The 27,080-nt window shown below is 37.0% G+C and overlaps 2 protein-coding genes across 2 annotated transcripts in view; one reads left to right on the top strand and one right to left on the bottom strand.

The window, feature by feature from the left end:
* LOC135124266 (hemicentin-2-like) overlaps nt 1-27,080 on the bottom strand; it is a 379,948-nt gene that overhangs the window by 59,114 nt on the left and 293,754 nt on the right. Inside the window, exons 5-8 of the mRNA XM_064049205.1 lie at nt 18,335-18,538; nt 18,120-18,265; nt 17,358-17,508; nt 7,674-7,804 (exon numbers count right to left, since the gene is read on the bottom strand). Of these exons, the coding sequence (XP_063905275.1) occupies nt 7,674-7,804; nt 17,358-17,508; nt 18,120-18,265; nt 18,335-18,538 (632 nt within the window). The remainder of the gene's footprint in view (nt 1-7,673; nt 7,805-17,357; nt 17,509-18,119; nt 18,266-18,334; nt 18,539-27,080) is intronic.
* On the top strand, nt 13,608-14,766 carry LOC135124267 (ADP,ATP carrier protein 1-like). Its single transcript, XM_064049208.1, has 2 exons — nt 13,608-13,856; nt 14,034-14,766. Exons 1-2 carry the CDS (start codon nt 13,670-13,672, stop codon nt 14,732-14,734), a joined length of 888 nt encoding a protein of 295 aa, XP_063905278.1. The 5' UTR covers nt 13,608-13,669; the 3' UTR covers nt 14,735-14,766.

The raw sequence follows: 27,080 nt of genomic DNA, 5'->3' as shown, positions 1-27,080 counted from the left end.
AAAGATGGTGTTTTGGTGGTCCTGGATTAAGATTATAGTCGAACATCGAAAATACCCGAGCAATAGTGGCATTTTCTTAAAGACTTATTTAGTATGATTTCGAAAAAACTGAATGGTCAAAAATTATTAAAAAAAATCACATTTCCTCAAAAAACATGCGTCTATCAGGAAAAATAATCCTAAGTTGATAAGACGACTGGTTTTCGAAATATTCGGTTCGAAACTAAAATTTTTGAAATATGTCAAAAATTGTCATATGTATTTTATTTTCGTGATTTAAAAAGAAATTGTAGGAATTTTCTAATAATGTTTCAACGTTCTGAAGAAACGCTCAAAAATGTTTTATTAAAAAATTCTATTTTTGTTAAAATTGTCCAAAAATCCACAAAAATTTTGGCAGATAGATTTTAATTAATTATATCGAAAACATGGTATTTTGATGGTCTTGGACCAAGATTACAGCCGGACATTGAAAATGCTGGAGCAATCGTGGTATTTTTTTTAGGACTTATTTAGTGCGATTTCGAAAAAATTGGGTGGTCAAAAATTATGAAAAAAATCGTGTTTCCGCAAGAATAATGCTTCTATAAGACAAAATAATCCTAATTTGATATGACGATTAGTTTTCGAAATAATCAGTTACAAATAAAAATTTTTGAAATATCTCAAAAATTGCGATATTTCATATTCATGATTTTGGAAAAATAGTGGGAATTTTCGAAGAAATAAAAATGTAAAAACTTTTGCATGTCGAAATCAACAAAAAAATCTCCTTTAATAATTTATCATGGTGTTGGGAAAAAGGTAAAAAATTTCGGACGACTGGGTATCGAAAAATTTTGGTCTTGTTAAAATTGCCTAAAAATCCACAAAACATTTTGGCAGATAGATTTTAATTAATTTCATCGAAAACATGGTATTTTGATGGTCTTGGACCCAGATTACAGCCGGACACCGAAAATGCTGAAGCAATCGTGGTATTTTTTTTAGGACTTATTTAGTGCGAATTCGAAAAAACTGGGTGGTCAAAAATTATGAAAAAAATCGTGTTTCCGCAAGAATAATGCTTCTATAAGACAAAATAATCCTAATTTGATATGACGATTGGTTTTCGAAATAATCAGTTACAAATAAAAATTTTTGAAATATCTCAAAAATTACTATATTTCATATTCATGATTTTGGAAAAATAGTACGAATTTTCGAAGAAATAAAGCCGTAAAAACTTTTGCATGTCGAAATCAACAAAAAAATCTCCTTTAATAATTTATCATGGTGTTGGAGAAAAGGTAAAAAATTTTGGACGACTGGGTATTGAAAAATTTTGGTCTTGTTAAAATTGCCTAAAAATCCACAAAACATTTTGGCAGATAGATTTTAATTAATTATATCGAAAACATGGTATTTTCATGGTCTTGGACCAAGATTACAGCCGGACATCCAAAAAGTCCAAACAGTCGTGGCATTTTTGTTAAGGACTTATTTAGTGCGATTTTGAAAAAACTGGGTGGTCAAAAATTATGAAAAAAATCGTGTTTCCGCAAGAATAATGCTCCTATAAGACAAAATAATCCTAATTTGATACGACGATTGGTTTTCGAAATATTCAGTTTAAAACTAAAATTTTTGAATTATGTCAAAAATTGTCATATTTTATTTTCCTGATTTCCAAAAAATTGTAGGAATTTTCGAAGAAATGAAGCCGTAAAAACTTTCGCATGTTGAAATCAACAAAAGAATCTTCTTTAATAATTTTCCATGGTCAAAAATTTCGGACGACTTTGTATTGAAAATTTAGCTCTTGTCAAAATTGCCTAAAAATCCACACAAATTTTTGGCAGATAGAGTTTAATTAGCTGAAAAGAAAACATGGTATTTTGATGGGCTTGAAACCAAGATTACAGCCGAATATCTAAAATGTCAGAGCAATCGTGGTATTTTTGTTAAGGACTTATTTAGTGCGATTTCGAAAAAACTGGATGGTCAAAAATTATGAATAAAAAGTCGTGTTTTCGCAGAATAATACTTCTATAAGAGAAAATAATCTTAATCTGATACGACGATTGGTTTTATAAATATTCGGTTACAAACTAAAATTTGCGAAATTCTCAAAAATTGTCACATTTGATTTTCTTGATTTTTGAAAAATGGTCGAAATTTTCGAAAAAAATTAAGCCGTACAAACTTCTGGATGTCGAAAACAACAAAGGACCTTTTTTAATAACCTTCCAAGATGCTGAAGAAAAGTAAAAAATTTTTAACACTGAGGTATCGAAAAACTGAGCTTTCGTCAAAATTGCCTAAAAATCCTCCAAAAAATTTGGCAGATAGATTTTAATTAACTACACCGAAAACATGGTATTTTAATGGTCTTAGACCAAGATTACAGCCGGAAATCGAAAATGTCGGAGCAATCGTGGCATTTTTGCTAAGGACTTATTTCGTGTGATTTCGAAAAAACTGGGTGGCCAAAAATTATAAAAACAAAACGCGTTTACGTAAAAATAATGCTTCTATACAACAAAATAATCCTAATTTGATACGACGATTGGTTTTCGAAATATTCAGTTTTAAATAAAAATTTTTGAAATATCTCAAAAATTGCCATATTACATTTTCATGATTTTGAAAAAATGGCGGGAATTTTCGAAGAAATGAAGCCGTAAAAACTTTAGCATGTTGAAATTAACAAAAGAATCTCTCCTTTAATAATTTTCCATGGGTCTGGGGAAAAGATCAAAAATTTCGAACGAGTTTGTATTGAAAATTTAGCTTTTGTCAAAATTGACTAAAAATCCACAAAAAATTTTGGCAGATATTTTTCAATTAGCTAAATCGAAAACATTGTGTTTTGATGGTCTTGAACCAAGATTTACAGCCGGACATCGAAAATGTCGGAGCAATCGTGGTATTTTTGTTAAGGACTTGTTTGGTGCGATTTTGAAAAAACTGGATGGTCAAAAGTTATGAATAAAAAGTCGTGTTTTCGCAGAATAATACTTCTATAAGAGAAAATAATCTTAATCTGATGCGAGGATTGGTTTTATAAATATTCGGTTACAAACTAAAATTTGTGAAATTCTCAAAAATTGTCACAATTCATTTTCTTGATTTTTGAAAAATGGTCGAAATTTTGGAAAAAATGAAGCCGTACAAACTACTGGATGTCGAAAACAACAAAGAATGCTTGTATAAGACAAAATAATCCTAATTTGATACGACGATTGGTTTTCGAAATATTCAGTTTCAAATAAACACTTTTTAAATATCTCAAAAATTGCCATTCTTCATTTTCATGATTTTGAAAAAACTATGGGAATTTTCGAAGAAATGAAGCCATCAAAACTTTTGGATGTCGAAATCAACAAATTAATCTTCTTTTAGTAATTTTCCAAGGTGTTGGGGAAAAGCTCAAAATTTCGGACGAGTGGGTATTGAAAAATTTTGCTTTTGTCAAAATTGCTTAAAAATCCACAAAAAATTTTGGCAAATAGATTATACTTAGCAGAATCGAAAACATGGTGATGGTCTTCCACCAAGATTACAGCCGAACTTATTTAGGGCGATTCCCAAAAACTGGATGGTCAAAAATTATGCAAAAAATTCGTGTTTTCACAAGAATAATACTTCTATAGGAGAAAATAATCCTAATTTGATACGATTGGTTTTCGAAATATTCGGTTACAAGCTAAAATTTGTGAAATTCTCAAAAATTGTTATATTTCATTTTCGTGATTTTGGAAAAATGGTGTGAATTTTCGAAGAAATGAAACCGCAAAAATTTCGAAATATCGAAATCAATGAATCCCCTTTAATATTTTTTCAAGAAGCTGGGGCAGGGTCAAAATTTCGGACAACATGTTTTATATTTTGGTTTTCTTTTCGTAATATAGTCTTCTTTTAAGAATAAAATACTTATAATACGCTGCAAATTTTTAGAAAAGTCAAGTTGTGATTAATAAAATTTTATTTTTATATATTTTTTCTTTTTTCAATCTCCTTTTGCTTTTGAAGGAATAAGATTATTCATTCTCTCTTTCTTTTTCAAAATAGTCTATTTTCTACAATACGATTAAGCCTCAAATATATGGACTTTGCAATTAAGTTCCGCCCCCCGATCTCAAAACGAATAAAAAATTCATCAAAAAAGCAGTAAATGACAAAAATTTCCTTGTTTCAACTACTTTTAGTGCCTTTTCTAGTACTTTTTGTATTTAGAGCAATTTTTTGGGGGAAAATTATTTTTTTTACATTAATATAATCTACCATTTCTAGACAGAAAAAAATTGTATTAATGTTTTTATGGTAAAACTTTTTATGTTGAACGTGTGTTTTTTCGAAATCACGGCCAAGACATGCCAACTGTGAAAAGTAAAAAAACAGGTAGCCAACTGTCAGTGTTCCCAGCTCCGTTTCCTTAAATATCCGGACTCCAGCCCTATGTAAATTGAAAATGTTCCCAATTCCTTCCTTGTCATCGGTCGACGCCGGGTCCCACCGTCCCGTACTACGTTTACTTAACTTTACATGCTGTACACGCCACTTTTTGACGTTCGCCATCCATCAGACCGACCCGAATCACAAGCGACAGGGTCGCGCGGCGCCCTGTTATTTGGACGGAATCGCGGCGTTAACCGCAAATTTAAACGACGTTTACGCGATTATCTGGCGGTGATAAGAGACGCGCTAACGGCCCAATGAACATCTCGACTAATTTGTTGACGTTTCGTTTTAGTCGGGGCCACGTGGATGGGCTTTTAACGTTCGAGCTGGAGCGGTTAGGGATTTACGAGCGCGCGGACACTGCAACTAATTTCGTTCGGAAATGAAGAAGCCGTATTAATTAGTTGTCGCTGCATTGTCGCGTTCTGCTTAATGGGAATTAACTGCGGGACGGCTCCTAACGCTAATTTACTATTTTCGTGGGGGCTAATGAGACTTGCACGAACTTAGGCACATTCGTAATAAGATTCTACTGCCGGAGCATTGTTGCGGAATACAACCCTGCGGCGTTACCCACCGCTGGCGCAGAATTACCAAGGTTTTTTATAATACTCTTATAGAACATCTAGAGGATTCTGAGTAAAGTGGGCTAATTCGTATTAGTGGAGCTAGTCGTTCTAATAAAGCACACCTTTCTGAGCTTAAACGGCGAGGGAAGTCGGGCTTGTATTCACTTTCTACCGGGTTTGAGATGAATGGGGGACTCAACGCAGAATCAAACGCCTGCTCGAGTGTCAAACATATTTTCATACGAGAAGGGTACATGTGTCGTAACATCTGACGATGTGATGTTTCGTTATTTGAAGATCATCTTCAACCGTCGACGTCACTTTAATTCATAATGAGTACGAGAGATCCAAGTTGGTCAATATTCTTTATGAACATTGTTGACCAGCTTCAAAGAACCTTCTACACCAGGGACACCATCAAAAAGTTACGGAATTCTCTTGAGGAAACTGGAAAATCGACTTCAGAAAATCTTTTGCTAATAGCAGAACAACAGTAGAATGTAAGAATGTCCCGAAGTCGGTCTTAAAACGTGCCGACCTTGACTGGAAGCGTCAAAAAGTGAATCTGCAAACCTGGCTGCCCTAGGCAACTAAGTAGCCATTTTCAATTACGAATCAAATTATATCGCGCAGAAACTCCAGATATGGGTAATAAAGAGGCGCGAGTGGCGTATAAAAATCGTTGATTAGTCGCCCTAGGGCACCATTTTTACATGACATTAATTCGTCGTAGGTACGTCACGTGGGTCCTCCCTTGTTTTTACGGCCTTGATATAAAGGCTGCGTGTAATCCGTCTTTTATGGTTCATAAAGAATCTGCAATTATTGCTCATGAGTCGCATCCCTCGGCGGAATAAACCCTATCAAATGCGTATATAAGGTTAAACGCGAGTTATGGCACTTGAAATCCTGAAAAAGTGGCCCACCACGATCCGAAGATATGCGTCCCAAGGGCGAGGGTTAAATTACCGCTGTCCAGGCATTAAATCTCTTTGCCGTCTCTTTCGCTCCGGCTCGGCTCGGTGCCATTCTGCTCGAGGAAACTTTGTTTATTTATTTTTAATATCCTAAACAAACTTGTGATTTCGCCCTCGGCTCCGAACTCCGGGAGAAGAAAAAGGATGGAGACGTGAGATCGTGAATTAGAGAAACGAATGTTGGTCAAACTGTCGTAACTCCAGGTTGGGTATAAATGCTTCTCGAACTTTCGTTATGTATGAAGTTTGTCGGCCGGAGGACGGACTAATCACTCTTAGATTAACTTCTTTCACATTGCTTTACTTAATTTTTTCGCCGTTTCTTTCATTCCAAACTTCTTTTTGCTTGTAATTAATTTCTTTTTTGAGGCCATAAATAGCCATCGATAAATCCTTTCTGCGTGGGCTTTTTGCTTGACGGAAATGGCTCGAAACTTCTACGTCCCGAAAAGTTTTTTTAGTTTCTCTAATTTAAAACGACACACTAAATTGCAGTTTAAAAGTTAAAGCATGGGCGCTGCTGGAATTTGTGCGGAGCTAACGTGCCATGACCGGTCTAGTTTATGAAAAATTCAAGCAGGTCTTTTAAATAGCCTAGCGGGTGCTATTTTTCGATTAAATTAAACTACTCTATTCCAGAGTTACTCTACGCCGACTTTTCAAGCTAATTTGCTTCTATATACTACCTTTTGGATTTTAGTTTCAAATATAAAATCAATTCTGATGTTCCTGACGAGGGAAGTTCTGTCCGAACATCAATGCTATTAATGTTAAGTGTGGTCTGAATTCTAAACAAATGAATTTGTTATCTGTGTTCGATGCTTTCCACGTTCGTGAATTGCCGCCATTTGCAACACGAACTGCGCCATTTTGGCGAACACGGAGCAGGATTTTTGTGACTATTACAGTATTCTCCACGGTATTCTCATTTTTTTTTTGCTAAAATCTGCATTACTTTCTGGTTGCGATCGATCGATAACAAATTACTACTTTTTAACTTTTCGGGTTGATGGACAATTTTGTAAAACTTAAAATTCCAACTTCGCCCATCCAGTGCCATTCTTTTTTTTTTGTGAAACTTTCTCCCAAGCTCCCTCGCCTAAGGTCAACCAACCCCGTTCCCATTACGTTTCAACCCCGAAAACTCCGAAATCTCTTCGCTATCGCCACCCCAGAGTGGGATTAAACCCGGCGTCCAAGCTTAGCGTATGAAAACAATTAAACTGATTACCTTCAGAGGAGCAATAGTAGTAAGACAGGGCCGGTCGTTTGGGACAAACTAATAAAAATTAAAACGCGTGGAAATGCCGCTGTCCTAATTAAAGCCACTGCCCTCTCTGCAGAAAACTATGTGACAGGCAAACAATTAATCCCACATAATCACGAGAGGGAAAACAAATATTAATTAATGTAGAAACCACAGGGCCTTTTTTACTCATTTATAACAAGCGTGTGTATTTTATGTTTGATCAACCCCACCAACAACTTGATGACGTCACCTCAAACTTTTGCGTGCTAAATAGGATTCAAATAGATATAGTTATTGTAATTGTGCAACGATTTGCGACGTAATACTGTAATATTTGTCGTTTATGCGTAACGTTGCGACATTTCCATAACACTGTGTGATCGTTTCAGTGTGAATAAAGCAAATTATTGTTAAACACATTTCCCTCATACTCACGTCGTGGAACCAAGTGATCTTGTGCTGCTTGGGGTTAGCCTTGATGTTACATTCAAAGTACACGTCGTCGCCTTCTTTGATGTCTTCGGGGTTGAGTGTGCTACCCAGGTGAAGCACCACTTGCGGGGGATCTGGAAGCAAACAAAGTCAAAACGATACACTCGATGGGGTATCCAAACAAGAGGCACTTAATTGGGTCGGGCACAAAGGAGTACCGATTGTTAGGGTCTGAATGAGTACTGAATCGATAAAACAGCCGATGTTAATTTGCGGCGACTGAATGGAAATGGCGTGTCGAGATTCTTCCATAATTATAACGTTTCATGAGTATCGTATTAAAGCTGTGTACTTGCGGAGGATGCAATTATTTCATTTAATATAAACGGACTGATGCTCGGATAAGGGGCACGCTATCTGCAAATATAATAAACTATTTCCTTACGGTGGAACATCCACTCATTTATTTTCCAGGATTGCTAAGGCGGGAAGGAATTTTAATGTTCGCGGAACGAAGAGACACGGGAGGACTGAATATACATTTTACTTATTGTTAGTTGACATTGCGGCCGGGTGAGCATGATTAAAATAATGTTTACTTACCACCAAGGGGAGAATATTAAAGGAGAAATGGGCATGCATAAGAATCCGCCGTGGATTTATCGTCGGTTTATTAACACGTTTAAACACCGGCTTGGGGAGAGACTGCAAAAACAGTGATTTTCTGCCCTGAATTAATATTTTTGCACCCAAACTGCACCTAATTTAAACTTAGCGCTACGTGGGGATACGCAAGATAATCTCTAAAAGGCAGGTTTTGGCATTTTTGTTGTGTTGCCTACATATTTAAGAAAATACATTAGTTTTGAGGTAAGCGTTACAATTTAATACAAATTTAGATGTTCATTAACACGTCTTGGTCGTACATCAAGTTGATTATTGGTTGCCTACCTATGAGTCGCCAACCGAAAATGTTTTCCCGTAGGTTATAGTCAATATTTAGTTTCCAAAAACACGCATTAAGGGGACTCGCTAGACGAGGTATAACATTTTTTTGGTTTTTGTATGAAAAAATGAGATTAATATAGATGTATCATACATCAAACTGCAGCTTTTTTCATATTCTAGAGCGCAGAGAGCAGTTCAATCAATTAAAAAAATATGGCTGAGAAATATCGTAAAAAAAGCACCATTGTATGTTTTCTTTTCAAGTTTTTTGAGTCATAACCATCATAGAATCGCTTGAAAATTCGCACATGGATAAAACATCACTTTTTACAGGGCGCAGAGTCATTAAATGTTTGTTAGTGGTACAATTTGTTTAAATAATAATGTGTTTATTAAAATCAAAGTATACCACAAATTAATGCAAAATACGTCGACTAATTTTAACAGGAATATCAGAGGAAAATTAATGATCTATTGGTTAGCAGAGTTTTTAACAAAAACTAACAATTATTGAAAAAAATGGGTATCAATTCGACAGAATTTGAGAAGTTAGTTCAGTACTTTGCCGATAGGAGCACCACTAAAATTTACAGAAGCGATTTTCCAGGTAAAACCCTTATCGCCTGCTTTACCATAAGCTGATTGTTAGAGTTCTCGACTGATTTTTCTAATTTATGGCAAGGAACTCAGTTTTATAACAAGCCGCCAGGACCGGCCGTAGTAATCTATTGTTAAGGAAATTAACTTTTACGCAATGAGGTACTATCATAAAACCGAATTAAAACTGGGGAACTATAATATTTTTACTCCACTCAGGATCCTGAATTCAATACACATGATTACTAAAAATTCATTGTAATATTATTGTTAATATATATTTTGCTTTCTTAATTAATAAAACTAATAAACATATTTATAATAATAACAAAAAATATATAAAATACAGCTTTTGTTTAACACGTATAAGTAGCTAAGTGTATCTACTACTTATCCCAGAAAGGAGGTGTTTTAAAAAATCCCTACGCCCAGTAACTTCTCCCTTCATTGTTTACTCGAAAAAAGTGCTCGTATATGTTTTCATTTGCCGAGAGATCATTTTCAAAATATATTTATAATAAAAATATGCAAGTCTTGGTGATGAAAAATGTAATCCTAATAAATTATTAAAGTACATAAAAAAATAGAAACAAATTTTATTTATTTTAAAAAAATCTCTCGCAAAGGCAGGTTCCTCTTTCTTCTTGAATCAATTATTTCGGGCAATAAAGCGCCAAAGCAAAATCTGCCAAGTTTATCTGCCATCTTTTTACATATTCGTCTTTATAAATTTTTTCTATTGGGTGTCCATATAACAAAATAAACTTGTAAAATAACCGTAACAAGCATTTGTCCCTGGAGTTGAAAGTAGTAATCATGATTCTTTTTTTAGTTTCAATTCTCTGTCTGTCAATGTACAAAATTTGATTATTTTTTTTCTAACCGCTTCTTGGGGAGACAAATCTTGCGATTTTGAAGGGCATTTAATTTCGACTAATGTACTCCTATCCTCTAGAACCCTGTCTGGACTAGCAGCCAAGTAAGGAAATTGTTTTGAAATAAACAAGCCACACCGTTCAGTTTTTATATTTTTATTTATTTCAAAACACTTGACAGCTTTTTCCTCACTTTGCTGTCCATAGTATGTATGACTGTTACCTCTAAATGTACTGTACAACAGAGACTCAACAGTTTTAGCTATTGCTGTAGTCGGTCTAAGTTTGTAAATACGTCCAAAATTTGAAACCGTAACCCTAATTTCTCTTTATTTTACCCAAATGTGCCTGTTGCCTAGTGTCTATTTCAATTTGGTCTAAATTCAAAGATAATTTTCTCAAAAAAATCTCTTTGGCTGTCACAAATGTTTCTACATCCATGACAGGATTTTCTAAAAAATATTTAAACCATAATCGCAGTCGGGACTAGCATACGTACATTTTTTTATGACATATTTTTTTACGAATAGTTTGTCTAAGACGAGCTTGTTTTATAAACGAACAATATTTTTTTGTTATTAAACCAAGACCGTTTTAATCACAATATATTTACTTATCTCCTCTAAAAAATTGATGACGTCACCTCAAAATTTTGCTGAATAAATCCTATCTAAATTGTATAAAATATGATGAGTCTCTTCTTGTGATTTATCATTCCATTCATGTTTTTTGGATTTGCATATACAGGATGACCCCAAAAATTAATTAATGCGTAAATTTATTTTATTGATTTAATCAGGAACTACAAAACCGAATGCTTTGAAAGCTAAAGTGAAAAATAAAACATAATAGGCATGCAGTCGCCACGTTTCCGATAGCGAGGGAAGTACTGTCTAAACTCTTTAGACCAATTTTTTTGATTTTCCCATTTTTCCATTTCTCAATTTTTCAATGTTTCAGTTTGGGATTTTTTCACTGTTTCGATTCTCTAATTTTCCTTCCATTTTTAGGTTTTTCAATATTTCAGCTTTGGAATTTTGTAATATTTCGTTTCTTCAATTTTTCAAATTTTTGATACTGTTTTTTCTCGGTTTTTAAATTTTTCGATATTTTAATTTTTCAGTTTTGAAAGTTTTAGGTTTTTAGATTTCTCACTATCTCGATTTTTCGATTTTTCAGTTCCATGATTTTTCAATTTGTCGAAGTTTTAAATTTTAGATTTTTTGTTCTCGATCATTCAATTTTCTGAGTTTTCAGGCTTAGATTTTTTTTGTTGTTCAATTCTTGGATTTTAAAATTTTTTGTTTTTTAAATTTTCCTATTTATCAACTTACTGGGATTTCAATGTTTTGATTTTTTGATTGTTCAATTTCTCGATTTTTTGAATTTTCAGTTTTTGATACGATTTTTTTTTTCAAAAATTTTCAGTTTTTCAATTTATTAACTTCACGATATTTCAGTTTTACGATTTTTAAATTTTTTTATTTTTCAGTTTTCAATTTTTGACGTTTCTAAATTTTTCGATTTTTCAATTTTTCGATTAACTGAGTTTTTGATTTTCCCATTTCTCTATTTCTTGATTTTTCAATTCTTTCTTCAATTGTGATTTTTCAATTTTTCGATTTCTGGATTTTTCAATGTTTCAGTTTTGGATTTTTTCACTTTTCCGATTCTTCAATTTTCTTTCCATTTTTCAGTTTTTCAAGATTTCAGTTTTGAATTTTTTCACTTTTTCTGTTTTTCAATTTTGCTTCCATTTTTCAGTTTTTCAGTATTTCAGTTCTGAGATTTTGCAATGTTTCGGTTCTTCAATTTTTCCATTTTTTGATGTTTCGATTTCTCGGTTTTTCAATTTTTCGATAGGTATTTTAATTTTTCAATTTTTAAGTTCTAGATTTTCCGTTAATTTTATTGTTTTCCTTGATGTTTTGATTTCTCGATTATTCGATTTTTCAAGTTCTCGGTTTAGATTTTTTGGTTTTCCAATTCTTCGATTTTTAGATAGTTCAATTTCCCGATTTATAGATTTTTCAATTTTTCGGTTTACCGATTTTTTTCATTTAAAATGTTTCAATTTTTCAATTATTAAGTTTTCGATTTTTCAATTTTGGTCTAATTTGAAAACGGTATTAATAATACATTTAGGCGAATAAACTAATAGACGGGCTTGGTAAGCCTTGTTTGCTCTACAGTGTCTAAATTGTGTTTGAATAATATAATAATTATCTCGAATATTAAAATTAAGATGTCAAAAGAATACGAGATATGATTATTCTGTGCTGAAGGTATGTTGTGGGCCGCCTGTCATAAATTATTATCATTATTCTGCATTATCGGCTTACGACGCTTTTATGACTCACGTCCGGTAGTCGTCTATCCCAGCGCGTCAGGTAGATTAAAAGAAGAATTGCCCAATTCAAACTTGTCTCTCGTCTAGCGTTCCCCCTTAAGTTGGCGTTATGTCACTTTTAAGTTTAAGCGCCAAATAAAGTGAGGTTATGATAACAGAAACACAATAAATAATTGTTGGTCACACGGTAGCTGTTGCGAAAGACTTTACAATGTACTAAGTTGTAATTGCCTTAATTACTCTCAATTTTAGGTAAAATAGTGTAATGAAAGGCGCAACCCTACCTAAGTCGTCTTTCCCCCTAGTCCTCCCCTGCACATCGCCATTAAAATAAAAATTTAATCAATACCATATGCCTGTCTCCTCGCTATTATTCCCCATTCAATTCAATTTAATAAGTGTTCGTAACAATTCCGTTCCAGGTAGTCGCTCCCAAAAGTGAGGTTATAACCGTTCCCCGCCGCCGTCGTCAACTTCCACCCGTCAGATTACGTTCACCTGTTCCTCAATTCTTCAATAACGCAATTCTAATTATATTTTAATACCTATAATGGAAATCTGCACTTGCCATCGCTACTAAACCGAAATTACTCTCCCGAAATTGGCGCGTTGTCATTTCAACCAATTCCGAACTCGCCGACAGAGGGAGACCAAAAGCGCAGTAAATTTTATCACCGCCAGATGCCGCACTTCAGTTTTCAACACTAAAGTCACTAGATCTACTATTACTTTTAGAAAGTACGGCAAACTGCCTGTGGTCGGAATTCGACAGAGAGGAACCTAACCTATGTGTTAAACAAAGATAGCGCGAGGCTAGTAATTTTCGCTATCTGTCAACGAAAGGTTGATGTGTTTACGATTTGAGGTTACGACAGACTGTACTAGAATTATTGAGTTAACGGACCGGAAAGAACACTATTCCAGTCTCAAAGTAACTCCAGCCCTATTCAACGAGAAAGTGTCACCGGTAACCAGCAAACAGTCGTGGAAGACGTGTTACCACCAAGGCAATTGACGGCCAAATGACAGTAACAGGATCGCCATACTGGAAGCAAAAAATACCTGCTGTCGAAAAGACGGAGCATAACAAGGACACAGATATATTTCTATTTCATAAAAGTTACTAATTGCCACACATTTCAAGATCGAGTCACATTATTCAACACACGCTGTCATACTTGTCAAATTGTAGTTCGTGCGGAAAATTCGGTTTGAAATTGAAGTGAAGCATGGTGAAGGACTTTTTCAAGGATTTTATGGCCGGCGGGATTTCTGCGGCCATCGCCAAGACGAGCGTGGCGCCCATCGAGAGGGTCAAGCTCATCCTGCAAGTGCAGGAGACCAACAAGCAGATCCCGGAGGAGAAGAGATACAAGGGGATTGTCGACTGCTTTGTGCGCATACCCAAAGAGCAAGGTACGACGAAAGTACTCGATACGACACAAATCACACACCAAATCAGCAACTTCAATCCGGGGTAGGAGTGAGGTTAGGTTTTTTTGCATCGCATTTTAATTCACATTCTTAAGATTTCGATCTGCGACACCACACTTACTCCACTGTGACCAACTTAAATATGTTTACCTCGTGTAGGTTTTTTAAGCTTCTGGCGTGGCAATCTCGCGAATGTGCTGCGTTACTTCCCCACTCAAGCCCTCAACTTCGCCTTCAAGGATGTCTACAAGAAAATCTTCATGGAAGGAATCGACAAGAACACCCAGTTTTGGCGCTATTTCGGTGCAAATCTTGCGTCGGGAGGAGCCGCGGGTGCGAGTTCGTTGGTTTTCGTCTACCCTCTCGATTACGCTCGAACACGATTGGCTGTCGACGTGGGAAAGAGCATGGAAGAGCGGGTCTACAAAGGCATGGTCGATTGTATAGCTAAAACTTTTCAGAGTGATGGTCCGATGGGGTTGTACCGAGGGTTTGTGGTGTCGGTCCAAGGTATAATTATCTACAGAGCTTCGTATTTTGGGCTGTTTGATACGGCGAAGGGGATGCTTCCGGATCCTAAGAATACGCCCTTTCTTTTGTCGTTTCTTATAGCGCAAATCGTGACCACGGTTTCGGGTATCACTTCATACCCGTTCGATACGGTAAGACGGCGCATGATGATGCAGTCGGGAATACCGAAAGAGCAGAGGATGTACAAGAACACCTTGGATTGTTGGGTGAAGACAGCCCAGCACGAGGGACCGCTGGCTTTTTTCAAAGGGGCGTTTTCGAATATTCTGAGAGGGACTGGAGCGGCATTGGTGCTGGTGCTTTATGATGAAATGAAAGAATTGATGTAATAAGGAATTAAAATGGGGTGAATGTTGTTGTATTTGATATGTTGAATATGTTTGTTAAATTGAATAAAACTTGCGTTTTATTTTTTGTTTGCTTGCACGAGTATTAAGTCGGAATGAACGGGGGAGAGAAATCTGAAAGAAACACGAAATAAATTTCTGGTAAACGGCGATAGGGAAAGGCCTAAGCCTTAAGTAGCATACAGTCAACTGAAATGAAGTTCTCAGGAGCCGTTGAGGTCATTTCCACATCCAGAGCTTAATGTGGAGAGAAGAGTGCGAATATAAACCTTCTCGGCTCCGTTCGCCGCACAAAGCAAAATAGGCAAAATATCTTTAAGCACGTGTTGAAAATATACTCGAGCAACTCCGAAACCACACGTATTGTTTTGACTGAGCCAATCTTCTCGACAAAACAAAATCCCGTATGCATCACGTGTTGTGCATACGTCGAACGAGTTGAATTCGTTTTATATTTTTTCTTTCTTGTCAAAACTTTTCAAGTTTCCAAGTTTTCGTGCAGTTTATTCTAGGTATTAGTTGAAGTGGGTAGTTTTAAAAATGGCGTAGAAAGAGTAAATAAAGCTCGGCACGGCGAGGGCGCCTAGGGAACAGCGACGTACGAATTGTGTAATGAAGAAATAACACCGCACAGTGAAGGAAATGTATCAGATTTGACTAAAAGGAAAAACGAGCTGGAACTTTGGAAATTAAATTAAGTCAGTCCGCTCATAATTTCATATTTATAACATCTGCGGTCTCCTGGAGCGCTGCAGTGACACTCACTCTCTCTTAAAATATTATTTCGTCTTTAATATGGGCACAGAGGAGGATGCCGCTAATTAGCAAGATGGCGGCCGTTTCAAGGAGTTTTTGCTTTCTGGGCGCGCTTAAAATGTGGCTTCTTTGTGCAGCCGAGAAATTGGAAAGTAATTTACACGAGACTGCGCCAAAAACGACGCCCCGTAACACTGGCGGACTTGTGTCTGTTTATTGAATATCTATCTAAAGGCCTAGATAAGTTAAGTCTGGCATTCGCCTCCGTTTCCTGTGCCCGAGTCGCCGCTATCAGCCGCCCAACTTTTTCTCTACTCTCCGTTGTGATTGGTAATGCGAATTTTCCAAAGTTTTCCTTGTTCAATCATGTCTCAGGCGAGTTGGCGCTGCTGATAAACGCTCCAAAGCCCCATTCGTTCCCGTCTACAAAGAGCCGTTAGATTCGCAAGTTTCCGTTGACGGATTCGAAGGAAAACCCTCACGTAAGTAATTGTCAATATGTGCAAAGCCTGTGGCGAAATCTTCACTTCAAATAGGTACTCGCGACGTAAGGCAACACTCTAAGCAGCGCCAGCCGCTGGAAAAAGAAGCGTTTATTTGCCGATGTGTATTGGGAGAGGAGAACCGGAACGAGACTTTAGTATCGATTTTGTACCTACGAATGTATGCCTTTCAAATTTCGTACGACTCGGTAATTGGAAATTTCCGCTTCATTTCGTTACGCAATTTTCTATAATTTATTTAACACGTTGTAATTATTAAGAGCGCCGTCAAAACGAAGCCGAATTGCGTTTCCGGATTTATTACAGCGCTCATTGTGATCGCGCTCTTGAGGCGTCAAAGCTTTTTCCGGTTCGACGCAAAGTCAAGGAATTCGCAATAATTTCGATTTGATGAAGGGCGCGATCGGTTACTCGCGCACAGGGAGCTTTTTTACCAACTCTTTCGCCGCCCTCGGCACCGGATTGATTAATCTTTTCCGATTCGGTAAACATGAGGAACCGAAATTGGTGTAAACATGCGCAATGCGCCCCCAACGCCGCCTGGAAGATTATTTACAAAAACTGAAACACTAGCAATCGGACACAGGTAACGCCACCCTGGAAACTTGACGCCCGATAAAGAGCCAGACCCAACTTGAAGTCGTTTACCGAACAGATGGACTACTTCAATATTCGCGACTTTCGTAAATTGCTTTCGCCACGAAACCGAGGTATTAAAAGTGAGTCGATGTGTGAAACATCCGAGTGCACCGGTCATTGTGTTGGCGGCATCGATCTTCCAATCAAAACCTGCTGCTGATGTCATTTACTGGCTCTTCGTCTCGCCGCCGGCAGAAAAACCGTTCTACATAATTCCGGCGGGTCGTAAGTGCCTATTCTCTCCACGTCGCCAGCTTGAATTCCTGCTGGCACAGGTGAAATTTACCTCGAGACGATTTGAACAAATATCTGTCAGGGGCGGCAAGTTATTATAGACCTAAAATACAATTCCACGCATTCTTAATAAGATGAAAATCGTTGTAGCGGCGGTCGTAATGAAAAACCGCGATACGCGCTTTATGTAAATGTGTGCGCTTTGTTGAGAGAAAGCCTCCTGAAATTTAGACGTCGTAAATACTGAACGGTGGCGGCGGCACACTTTCATATTTTCGTGCCGTCACGTTGTTGTTGGCGCTGCATCAGCAAGGTGAGTGAGGGCGAAAGGCAGGTGGTATAAGTACGGGTCGATATCATCGCTTACGATGTGAATTTTAAACGGGGGACCAACTGAATTCCGACGCAGGAATTGATTATGCGACTCGATATTAATAAGAGAGGCTTAATTATTTTTAGGGCGGGATACTCACAGACGACGTTCAGCTTGAACGAGTCTTCTTGGCTGAAGCCGGGCAGCTTCGGGTTGTCACCCAGACACTTGAGGAATGTGCCGTCGTCCTCGGGCACGGGGGCGAACGTAACGGAACTGATTACCATGGTCTCGTTTCCCTCCTCCAGAACCTGATAATGATTTAGAATGAAGATCACTGCTCCATCGAGTACATGAACACATAGAAACTTGTGATATTGGGTTGTATTTTTGCAATGAATTATTATTGTTAGGCATACGTGCGGGGGTTCTAAATTTGCGATTTTGTTGTTTTAAGACCCAACTACGAGGTCCCGGAGTTATAGCACTCTTAACGAAACGTCGAACATAAAATGTAAGAAATGTACAATAGGTGGCGCTAAGCGGTTTTATCGACAATCAAGACCTTTCCGTGGTTGTATATACACGACTGCTTCTTTTACGTCCTGGCCAGCAACCTCGCCATAAAGTGAAAGTAAACCGCGAATAACTCTCTTAACCTGAACAATATTCCTGCGTCGATTACCCGCTCGTTCCTGAGATGGTACTGTGGCGAATTTCTCACGCTTAATGTTCCTCGCAATTGAACAAAATAAAACAAACCCCATTATCTGTTTATAAGCCCATTACTGCAGCCGTTTCCGTTTTTACGATAAGACAACAAATCGCGCTTCCTACAAATTTTCGCCGAAAACCGCCCAGCTCGGCACAATAAAACAAATATCAGAACAAATTAGCCGGTTTTACTGCGGAAATTCCCCACCTTTCCTCTTCTGAAGACGCGGTTATCCCTTGTCCAGGACACAACGGCTTTCGGCCTTGACCCCGTCACTTGGCATTGTATCGTGTATTCCTGGTTGGCTACCATTTGGTGGGGTTTGTGCGGAATAATGACGCTCAGCGGCCGCACTGCAAAGGGTTGAATGTTTACTTGTGGGGCCTGGTTCGGGCGGAGGAGGGCGTTCTATTTAAACTTACGTAGAAGTTCCAGTCTTACGGTCTTCTCTGCGGGCATCATCAGCTTTGTGTTGCTTGCCTGGCACTTGTACGACGAGTTGAGGTGCTCTCGTCGTACTGCGTTTACCGACAAACGGTTTACCATGAGGGTGTCGCCGATAGCCTCGACGTGACCCTCCACGAGCCGGTCGTTCACGAACCAGGACACGGTGGGGCTGGGACGACCTAAACAAACCAAATTTGCGACATTCTTATTCCAGATTCTTGCGTAACAAAGGGGTTGGTACAGATTTTTACACGCCGTTTACCGAACAGGTGGAGTTGACTATCCTTAAGCTTGGACGTTCACGTGATCGCTCCATCTGTTCGGTAAACGAACTATACATGCATTATTTTCAAGGTGTGGCACTCGTTGGAAAATAAAGACATTCTTAATACTATTGTTTTTATTAATATATATTCCATTTGTCGCACAACTCACTTTTTTCAGTGCATTAAAGCGATTACCATTAGCTTGAATCAACGGAATTTTTTTTTCCACATTCGGAGGTGTATTAACATTAAGGTGGAACGTCAGAGAATTATGGGACATGAGTCATAATACCATCGTAAGTTGATATTGAAGAGTATTGGTAATTTATTACAGGCTGCGGACAACAATATAATCATTTTCCGAATTCTTTGGAAATATTAGAATTACACTTAGGTTAGTGAAGCAAATTTCTGTATTCAATAAAAAAACCAAATTTTATTAAATAGGGCAACTCTAAAAAGGGAACAAATTGTTAAACCTTCTCTAGCGAGTCCCCGGCTGTTTTTACTACATCCGAAGAGATGGCGTCAGTGTCTTCACACCTGCTTCGCCTTATGATTTCGTTGTTATTAAAAAGCTTTTTTTAGCGCCCTATAATTTGATGTCGGGAACGTAAGTGTCCGACTTCCATTACCAATTCATGAGATCTCTTTACTTTTTCACGTCCACATTGTTCGTCAAAGTCGGTAAACTGCTACAGTTAATAAATAATCGATACGACATGATAATTTCAGCCCCGAAAAATGTTTGCTTTTGCGAGAAATTGACTTGATTTCGAGAATGATGTTTGTGTTTGGGACTTGGGGGTTCTGATGGCTTGTTACAATTGATCGGAAGTGTACTTGGTGGAAATTAAGTTTGTTTTAGAAACAAAGAAAATATTGATTTGGAGAAGTTTACAAATTGATTCGATTTATAAATTTCGCGGCGACGCCAACTCAAAATTTTATTTAAAAAACGGCCGTAACAATGGGGCTTTAGATTATAAAAAATAATATGTCGGATCCATCGCGCGCATCGAAAATATTTACAGTGGAATATTTTTTAATGATTTATGGCTGCAATATTTTACGTCGGATTTATTTATTTGCGTTCATGCAATGTATAATTCGCGGAAAAAAGTTTATTTGCGAAATTGAATTCCGGTTGTGGTCGTATTTCGGTTTTGGGTTAAGGAGAGTTTCGTTCCACTTGGCAATGAACCGTTCACGCTTTTGACGGTAATTATGCTCGTATTTGTAGCACCTCTCATGGCGTGCCGGTTTATATTATAAAGGGTTACATTTGTCATGATTATAACGTCGTTTATAGAGAAGTTCAAGGCCTGTAAAACAATACAATTCTCGTTACAAGCGGCCATAAAGATCCCGTACGAGAAATTGAATAAAACGGAGTCAAAGTTATGGGATTAATTAACCGGGAGATAAACGCAGCTCGCTGCGCTCGCCGAAGTGCATTCTGTTTACTTAAGGGTGTTAAATGTGCGGCGTAACGTGATGATATCTTCTCCACCGGCTCGTACCTAGACCATTATTAATCCGGTACAAGCTTGTAAACATACACCGTGTACTCCGCCATCAATAACGCAAACAAGATAAAAGAAGATAAACGGTGTCATCGCTTGGAATTAATTTTTTCATCATTGGCACAATCGCTTGTGCAAGCAGCAATCTGGTCAATTCCGTGACAGTTGATCATTAGTTATCAGCCTTAACTGAGCGCCGCACTATAATAAACCCGTCAATCCGATCGACTTTGTTGTCACCAGTGTGACTCGGTCTTTATGAAAAATAACAGCCGCACACGTTCAATATCATCAGATCTGTACCATTCCCGGTATAAAACGGCAGGATTTGTGTATTAGAGGCGCATTTCTGAGGCCGGCGTTGAAATTGCAACCCTGCGCCTCCTTAATGCGTTTCAGATGATGGGATTCTAGAACAGCAGGCCTGGGAGACTCCGAGGGACCGACACTATCAGATAGAAATTGTCTTACTTTCTTTTCTCTTCGCTATTTTAGGGAAGTCTTTATGTCCCTGCTTTTTATGTAGATGTGTTGCGCGATTCGTTTCTAATCTTCGACGGATCGTTATAGAGATGTAACACGACCTCCAAGTGGCCTTTACAGCGCCGGAAAGAAAATAACCTGCTTTATGTTGCCATACGTGTAATCCGACCTATTGGGAAATTTTACACGACGAAGAGGATTTTAAGCAGTTTTATCGCCCCTATAAAAAAGGATTATGGATGCGATTTGCCGAAATTAGTTCCCATGCTCAAAATTAGTATTTAAAAAAAAAGGGCAACTTCGGGGTTAGATAGGAAATTACACGTGAGGGAGAGACCGTCTAATTTGGTTCTAATTGACGCACGTGTATTGTAATGTGGAGAGAACGTCAATATAGTGTGTAATCAATAGCGTTGCTTACGTTTAGCCTTATTTCATTCGGATTAATTATGATTATAAAGTGCCTAGTTCACTAGAACATATTTGAAATATCGAAACATTTATGTACCCAGACTTCTTTCAATTTGGCGAATTACAGTATTCTTTTTGATTTACTCATGGCTTTACACTACCTAAACAATGGGATGACGTTCACGCAAAATGTTTTTTACTAATGGTCATTAAAATTTTATGATGGGTCATGAATCTACCTTGATTTTGTCCATTATTATTAAATTATTTTTTTGTTCAAGCCGTCTTGTTCTTTGGATACGTAATACAAATCTCCAGCGGTGGTCCGGCAACAGCACGTCTGCTTCGCAGATGAGAGGTCTGGGGATCAATGCCGGGCCGCAGCCTTTTTAATCATCTTATTTTACTGTATCTACGCAAACTGACGTATTTACCTTGCTAAAATGTTGATGACACAAACTACAGGGCGAATTGTTGTCGGATTTTATATGTATGTATCTTAGGAATATCGTGTAAATGATAAGACTCTAGCTAAAATTTCTCTCACCAATATTGTGATGACGTCATCTCCAAATTTTGCATGAAAACGTTATTTAATTTCATAAAATAACATCCTTTATTTTTGACCCTGTACAACCATATTTTTTTTAATTTCTTATTAGCACTGTGTACGAACGCCGGTGTTTGTAAATGTTGAAACCTGTACTCCACAGACAACAAAGGACGTAATTTGTAAACAATAGATGCTGTACTTTGTAAATTCTGAACGCCGTACATTATAAACAGTGGACGTTGTATTTCGTAACTACTAGACGGCGTATTTTACTTCAACAATGAGATACAAGTGGTCCCTGAGAATCTTCAAAATTACTTCAAAAACAAGATACCAGGGTCTTCCAAGATTATTACAAATTACTTTAAAAACAAGACACAATATGTTCTCGAGATTCTTTCGCATTACTTCAAAAACAAGACACAAGGTGTCCGCGAGATTCGTTATAATTGCTTTAGAAACCAGACACAAGGGGTCCTCGATAATCTTTAAAATTCTTTCAAAAACCACAGACACTAGTGGTTGCCGAGATACTTGAAAAGTTTTTTAAACCAAGATAATAGGGTGGAGGGGCGATATTTTTTCAAATTACTTCAAACACAAGGTATAAATTGTTTCCGAGGCTTTATACTTACTTCAAAAACAAGATACAAGGGCTCCCCGAGAATCTTTAAAATTACTTCAAAAATAAGACCCAGGGTCTACCAAGGTTATTTCAGATTACTTCAAAAACCAGGCACAATATGTTCCCGAGATTTTTAGAAAGGTGTTGCCGAGGATCTTTAAAATTACTTCAAAAACCAGACATCAGGAGCTTCCGGGATTTTTTCAAATTACTTCAAAAATAAGACATAAAGTGTCCCCGAGATTCTTTATATTTGCTTTAAAAACCAGACACAAGGGGTCCTCGAGAATCTTTAAAATTCTTTAAAAAACCAAAGACACTAGTGGTTGCCGAGATACTTGAAAAGTTTTTAAACCAAGATAATAAGGGGGGGGGGATATTTTTTCAAATTACTTCATCACAAGGTATAAGTTGTTTCCGAGGCTTTATACTTACTTCAAAAACAAGACACAAGGGCTCCTCGAGAATCTTTAAAATTACTTCAAAAATAAGACCCAGGGTCTCCCAAGGTTATTTCAGATTACTTCAAAAACCAGGCACAATATGTTCCCGAGATTTTTAGAAAGGTGTTGCCGAGGATCTTTAAAATTACTTCAAAAACCAGACATCAGGAGCTTCCGGGATTTTTTCAAACTACTTCAAAAACAAGCCACAATATGTTCCCGAGATTCTTTCGAATTACTTCAAAACAAGACACAAAGTGTCCCCGAGATTCTTTATAATTTCTTTAAAAACCAGACACAAGGGGTCCTCGAGAATCTTTAAAATTCTTTCAAAAACCAAAGACACTAGTGGTTGCCGAGATACTTGAAAAGTTTTTAAACCAAAATAATAGGGGAGGGGGGCGATATTTTTTGAAATTACTTCAAACACAAAGTATAAGTTGTTTCCGAGTCTTTATACTTACTTCAAAAACAAGATACAAGGGCTCCCCGAGAATCTTTAAAATTACTTCAAAAATAAGACCCAGGGTCTCCAAGGTTATTTCAAATTACTTCAAAAACCAGGCACAATATGTTCCCGAGATTTTTAGAAAGGTGTTGCCGAGGATCTTTAAAATTACTTCAAAAACCAGACATCAGGAGCTTCCGGGATTTTTTCAAACTACTTCAAAAACAAGCCACAATATGTTCCCGAGATTCTTTCGAATTACTTCAAAAACAAGACACAATGTGTCTCCGAAATTCTTTATAATTGCTTTAAAAACCAGACTCAAGGGGTCCTCGAGAATCTTTAAAATTCTTTCAAAAACCAAAGACACTAGCGGTTGCCGAGATATTTGAAAAGTTTTTAAACCAAGATAATAGGGGGGGGAGACCATATTTTTTTAAATTACTTCAAACACAAAGTATAAGTTGTTTCCGAGTCTTTATACTTGCTTCAAAAACAAGACACGAGGGCTCCCCGAGAATCTTTAAAATTACTTCAAAAATAAGACCCAGGGTCTCCCAAGGTTATTTCAAATTACTTCAAAAACAAGGCACAATATATTCCCGAGATTTTTACAAATTACTGTAAAAAGAAGACACAAGGTGCCACCGAAAATCTTTAAAATTACTTCAAAATCAAGACATCAGGGTCCCCCGAGATTTTTTCAAACTACTTCAAAAACAAGACACAATATGTCCCCGAGATTCTGTCAAATTACTTCAAAAATAAGACAGAAAGCGTCGCGAGGGGTCCCGGAGATTCTTTCAAATTACTTCAAAAACAAGACACAATATGTCCCCGCGATTCTGCCAAATTACTTCAAAAATAAGAAAAAGGTGCCCCGAGTTCCTTTCTAATTACTTCAAAAACTGGACACAAGGGGTCTTCGAGAATCTTTAAAATTACTTTAAAAATAAGACCCAGCGTGTCTCAAGATAATTTCAAATTACTTCAAAAACAAGACACAATATGTTCCCGAGATTTTTAGAAATTACTGTAAAAAGAAGACACAAGATGTTACCGAAGATCTTAAAAAATACTTCAAAAACAAGACATCAGAAGCTTCCGGGATTTTTTCAAACTACTTCAAAAATAGGACAGAAAGGGTCGCGAGGGGTCCCGGAGATTCTTTCAAATTGCTTCAAAAAACAAGACAAAAGGTGCCCCGAGTTTCTTCCTAATTACTTCAAAAACCAGACACAAGAGGTCTTCGAGAATCTTTAAAATTATTTCAAAAACAAAAGACACAAGTGGTATCCGAGATACTTCAAAAGTTTTTTAAACCAAGATAGTACTTGAAACACAAGACATAAGGTGTTCTCGAGTCTTTATACTTACTTCAAAAACAAGATACAAGGGCTCCCAGAGAATTTTTAAAATTACTTCAAAAACAAGCACCAGGGTTTCCCAAGATTATTTAAAATTACTTCAAGGTACAATATGTTCCCAAGATTTCTACAAATTACTGTAAAAAGAAGACATAAGGTGTCACTTCAAATTTTTAAAATTACTCCAAAAAGAAGACATCAGGGCTCCCCCAAATTTTTTCAAAGTATTTCAAAAACAAGACACAATATGTCCCCGAGATTCTTTCAAATTACTTCAAAAATACGACAGAAAGAGTCGCGAGGGGTCCCGAAAATTTTTTCAAATTGCTTCAAAAACAAGACAAAAGGTGCCCTGAGTTTCTTTCTAGTTACTTCAAAAACCACAGAATCTTTAAAATTATTTCAAAAGCAAGACCCAAGTGGTCCCCGAGACACTTTAAAAGTTTTTTAAACTAGTAGGGGGCCCGAGATTTTTTCAAATTACTTCAAACACAGGACACAAGGTGTTCCCGAGTCTTTAAATATTTATTTTAAAAACAAGACACCAAGATCGCCCAAGAGCATTTCAAATTACTTCAAAAACAAGACACAATATGTTTCCGAAATTCTACAAGATCCAAGGGCTCCCCGACAATTTTTAAAATTACTTCAAATAAGATCCAGGGTCTCCAAAGATTATTTCAAATTACTTCAAAAACAAGACCCAGGTTCTCCCAAGATTATTTCAAATTACTTCAAAAACAGGACACAATATGTTTTCGAGATTTTTACAAATTACTGTAAAAAGAAGACGCAAGGTGTCACGGAAATCTTTAAAATTACTTCAAAAAGAAGATACAATATGTCCTCGAGATTCTTTCAAATTACTGCAAATATAAGACAGAAAGGGTTGCGAGGGATCCTGGAAATTCTTTCAAATCGCTTCAAAAACACTACAAAGGGTGCCCCGAGTTTCTTTCTAATTACTTCAAAAACTAGATACAAGGTACGAGATGTTCCGGAATCTTTATACTTACTTCAAATAACAAGATACAAGGGCACCCCGAGAATCTTTAAAATTATTTCAAAAGCAAGATATAAGTGGTCCCGAGATACTTTAAAATTTTTTATACCAAGATAGTTTTTTTCGAATTAGTTCAAACACAAGACAAGGTGTTCCCGAGAATTTTTAAAATAACTTCTAAAACAAGACCCAGGGTTTCCCCCGATTTTTTCAAATTACTTCAAAAAAAAAACAGAAAGGGTCTCGAGGGGTCTCGGAGATTCTTTCAAATTACTTCAAAAACCAGACACAAGGGGTCCCCGAAAATCTTTAAAACTACTTCAAAACAAGACACCAGAGGCCATCGACGTTCTTTCAAACCACAAACACGACAGAAAGGGTTCCGATTATACTTCAAAATCATTTCAAAACCAAAATATAAGGTGTTACCGAGATTATTTCTAATCACTTCAAAAATCAGACACATGGGGGTTAAACTGTTGACAATAACTATTCGACCAATTTTCGTCATACTTTATTTTTTGTTTTAGAAATATCCTGTAGATGGTGATGGTAGAACGCTAGCCAAAATTTCTCTAATAGTTCCCACCAACAATGTGATGACGTCACCTCAAAATTTTGCGTAGTAAACGTTATTTCATTTTATAAAATAACATTTTTTTATATCTACAATTTATAAATCCATCTTTATTTGTTGTTTGTCATATTAGCAGTGTGTAGGAACGCCGTACTTTATAAACAGTGGACGTCTGCTTTGCAAGTGTTGTACACCAGACTTTGATCATTTATAACGATATACAGTTGCGGCCCCCCAAAAGTGCTTTTTTTATGTTTAAATTAATGTAAGTCTGACTATTACCAGTGGCGCAGCATTTTTGAATAAACAAAATGTAAAATTTGACGAACTTTGTTATTCGAACGCCCATTATTTGAACATATATTTACAATGGCGAAAATTATCGTGTACTTTTGGATGGCCGCAACTATACTTTATAAACGCCATAGTTTACAAGCGACGGACGCCGTACTTTGTACATTCTTAATACCCTACTTTATAAATTCTGAAGGCCGTACTTTTGAATAAACTTTTTTCATTTTATATTGGCAGTGTGTACGAAATTAAATTAAAGTTAGCTTGCGGTTTGTCTGGCATGTTAGAGTATTGAATCCCGATATTGCGCCTGCTGCCATTAGAAATGAATGATTCGATAAGTATCTACAACACTACGTCCATTAAAACAGAGAGCAAAAAGTGAGATGGAAACAACAAGCCTTTGTTTTCGTTTAGGCAGTAACGTAGAAATATAGGTCGAGACCGTCCCTTTGTCCCTAAAATCGTATCCTTGAAATCCTGGCCCAGGATATCGCCACTACTCTGATTGATGCATGAGCCGTGACAGCTTAATCAGATGGCGCTTTCGACACGCCACACTATTTTCGATGGAAAAAGAAATAATTTGGTTTTATATGCGAACGTTCCTCATCGATAAAACCCGAAAGCTGAACCGATTGGTCCATTGCGTGCCATTTATCTAAGAAGGAAAAAAGAAGCGGGAGATTGCAAGCAAACATTTCGTAATTATCGGAAGTGTCGCC

Source organism: Zophobas morio, unplaced genomic scaffold (assembly GCF_036711695.1).
Source record: "Zophobas morio isolate AGI-343-1 ecotype UQ-CSIRO unplaced genomic scaffold, CSIRO_AGI_Zmor_V1 ptg000007l, whole genome shotgun sequence".
Taxonomy (NCBI): Eukaryota; Metazoa; Arthropoda; class Insecta; order Coleoptera; family Tenebrionidae; genus Zophobas; species Zophobas morio.
Note: the sequence above shows the minus strand (reverse complement) of the source record. Positions and strands in the feature narration are given on the sequence as shown.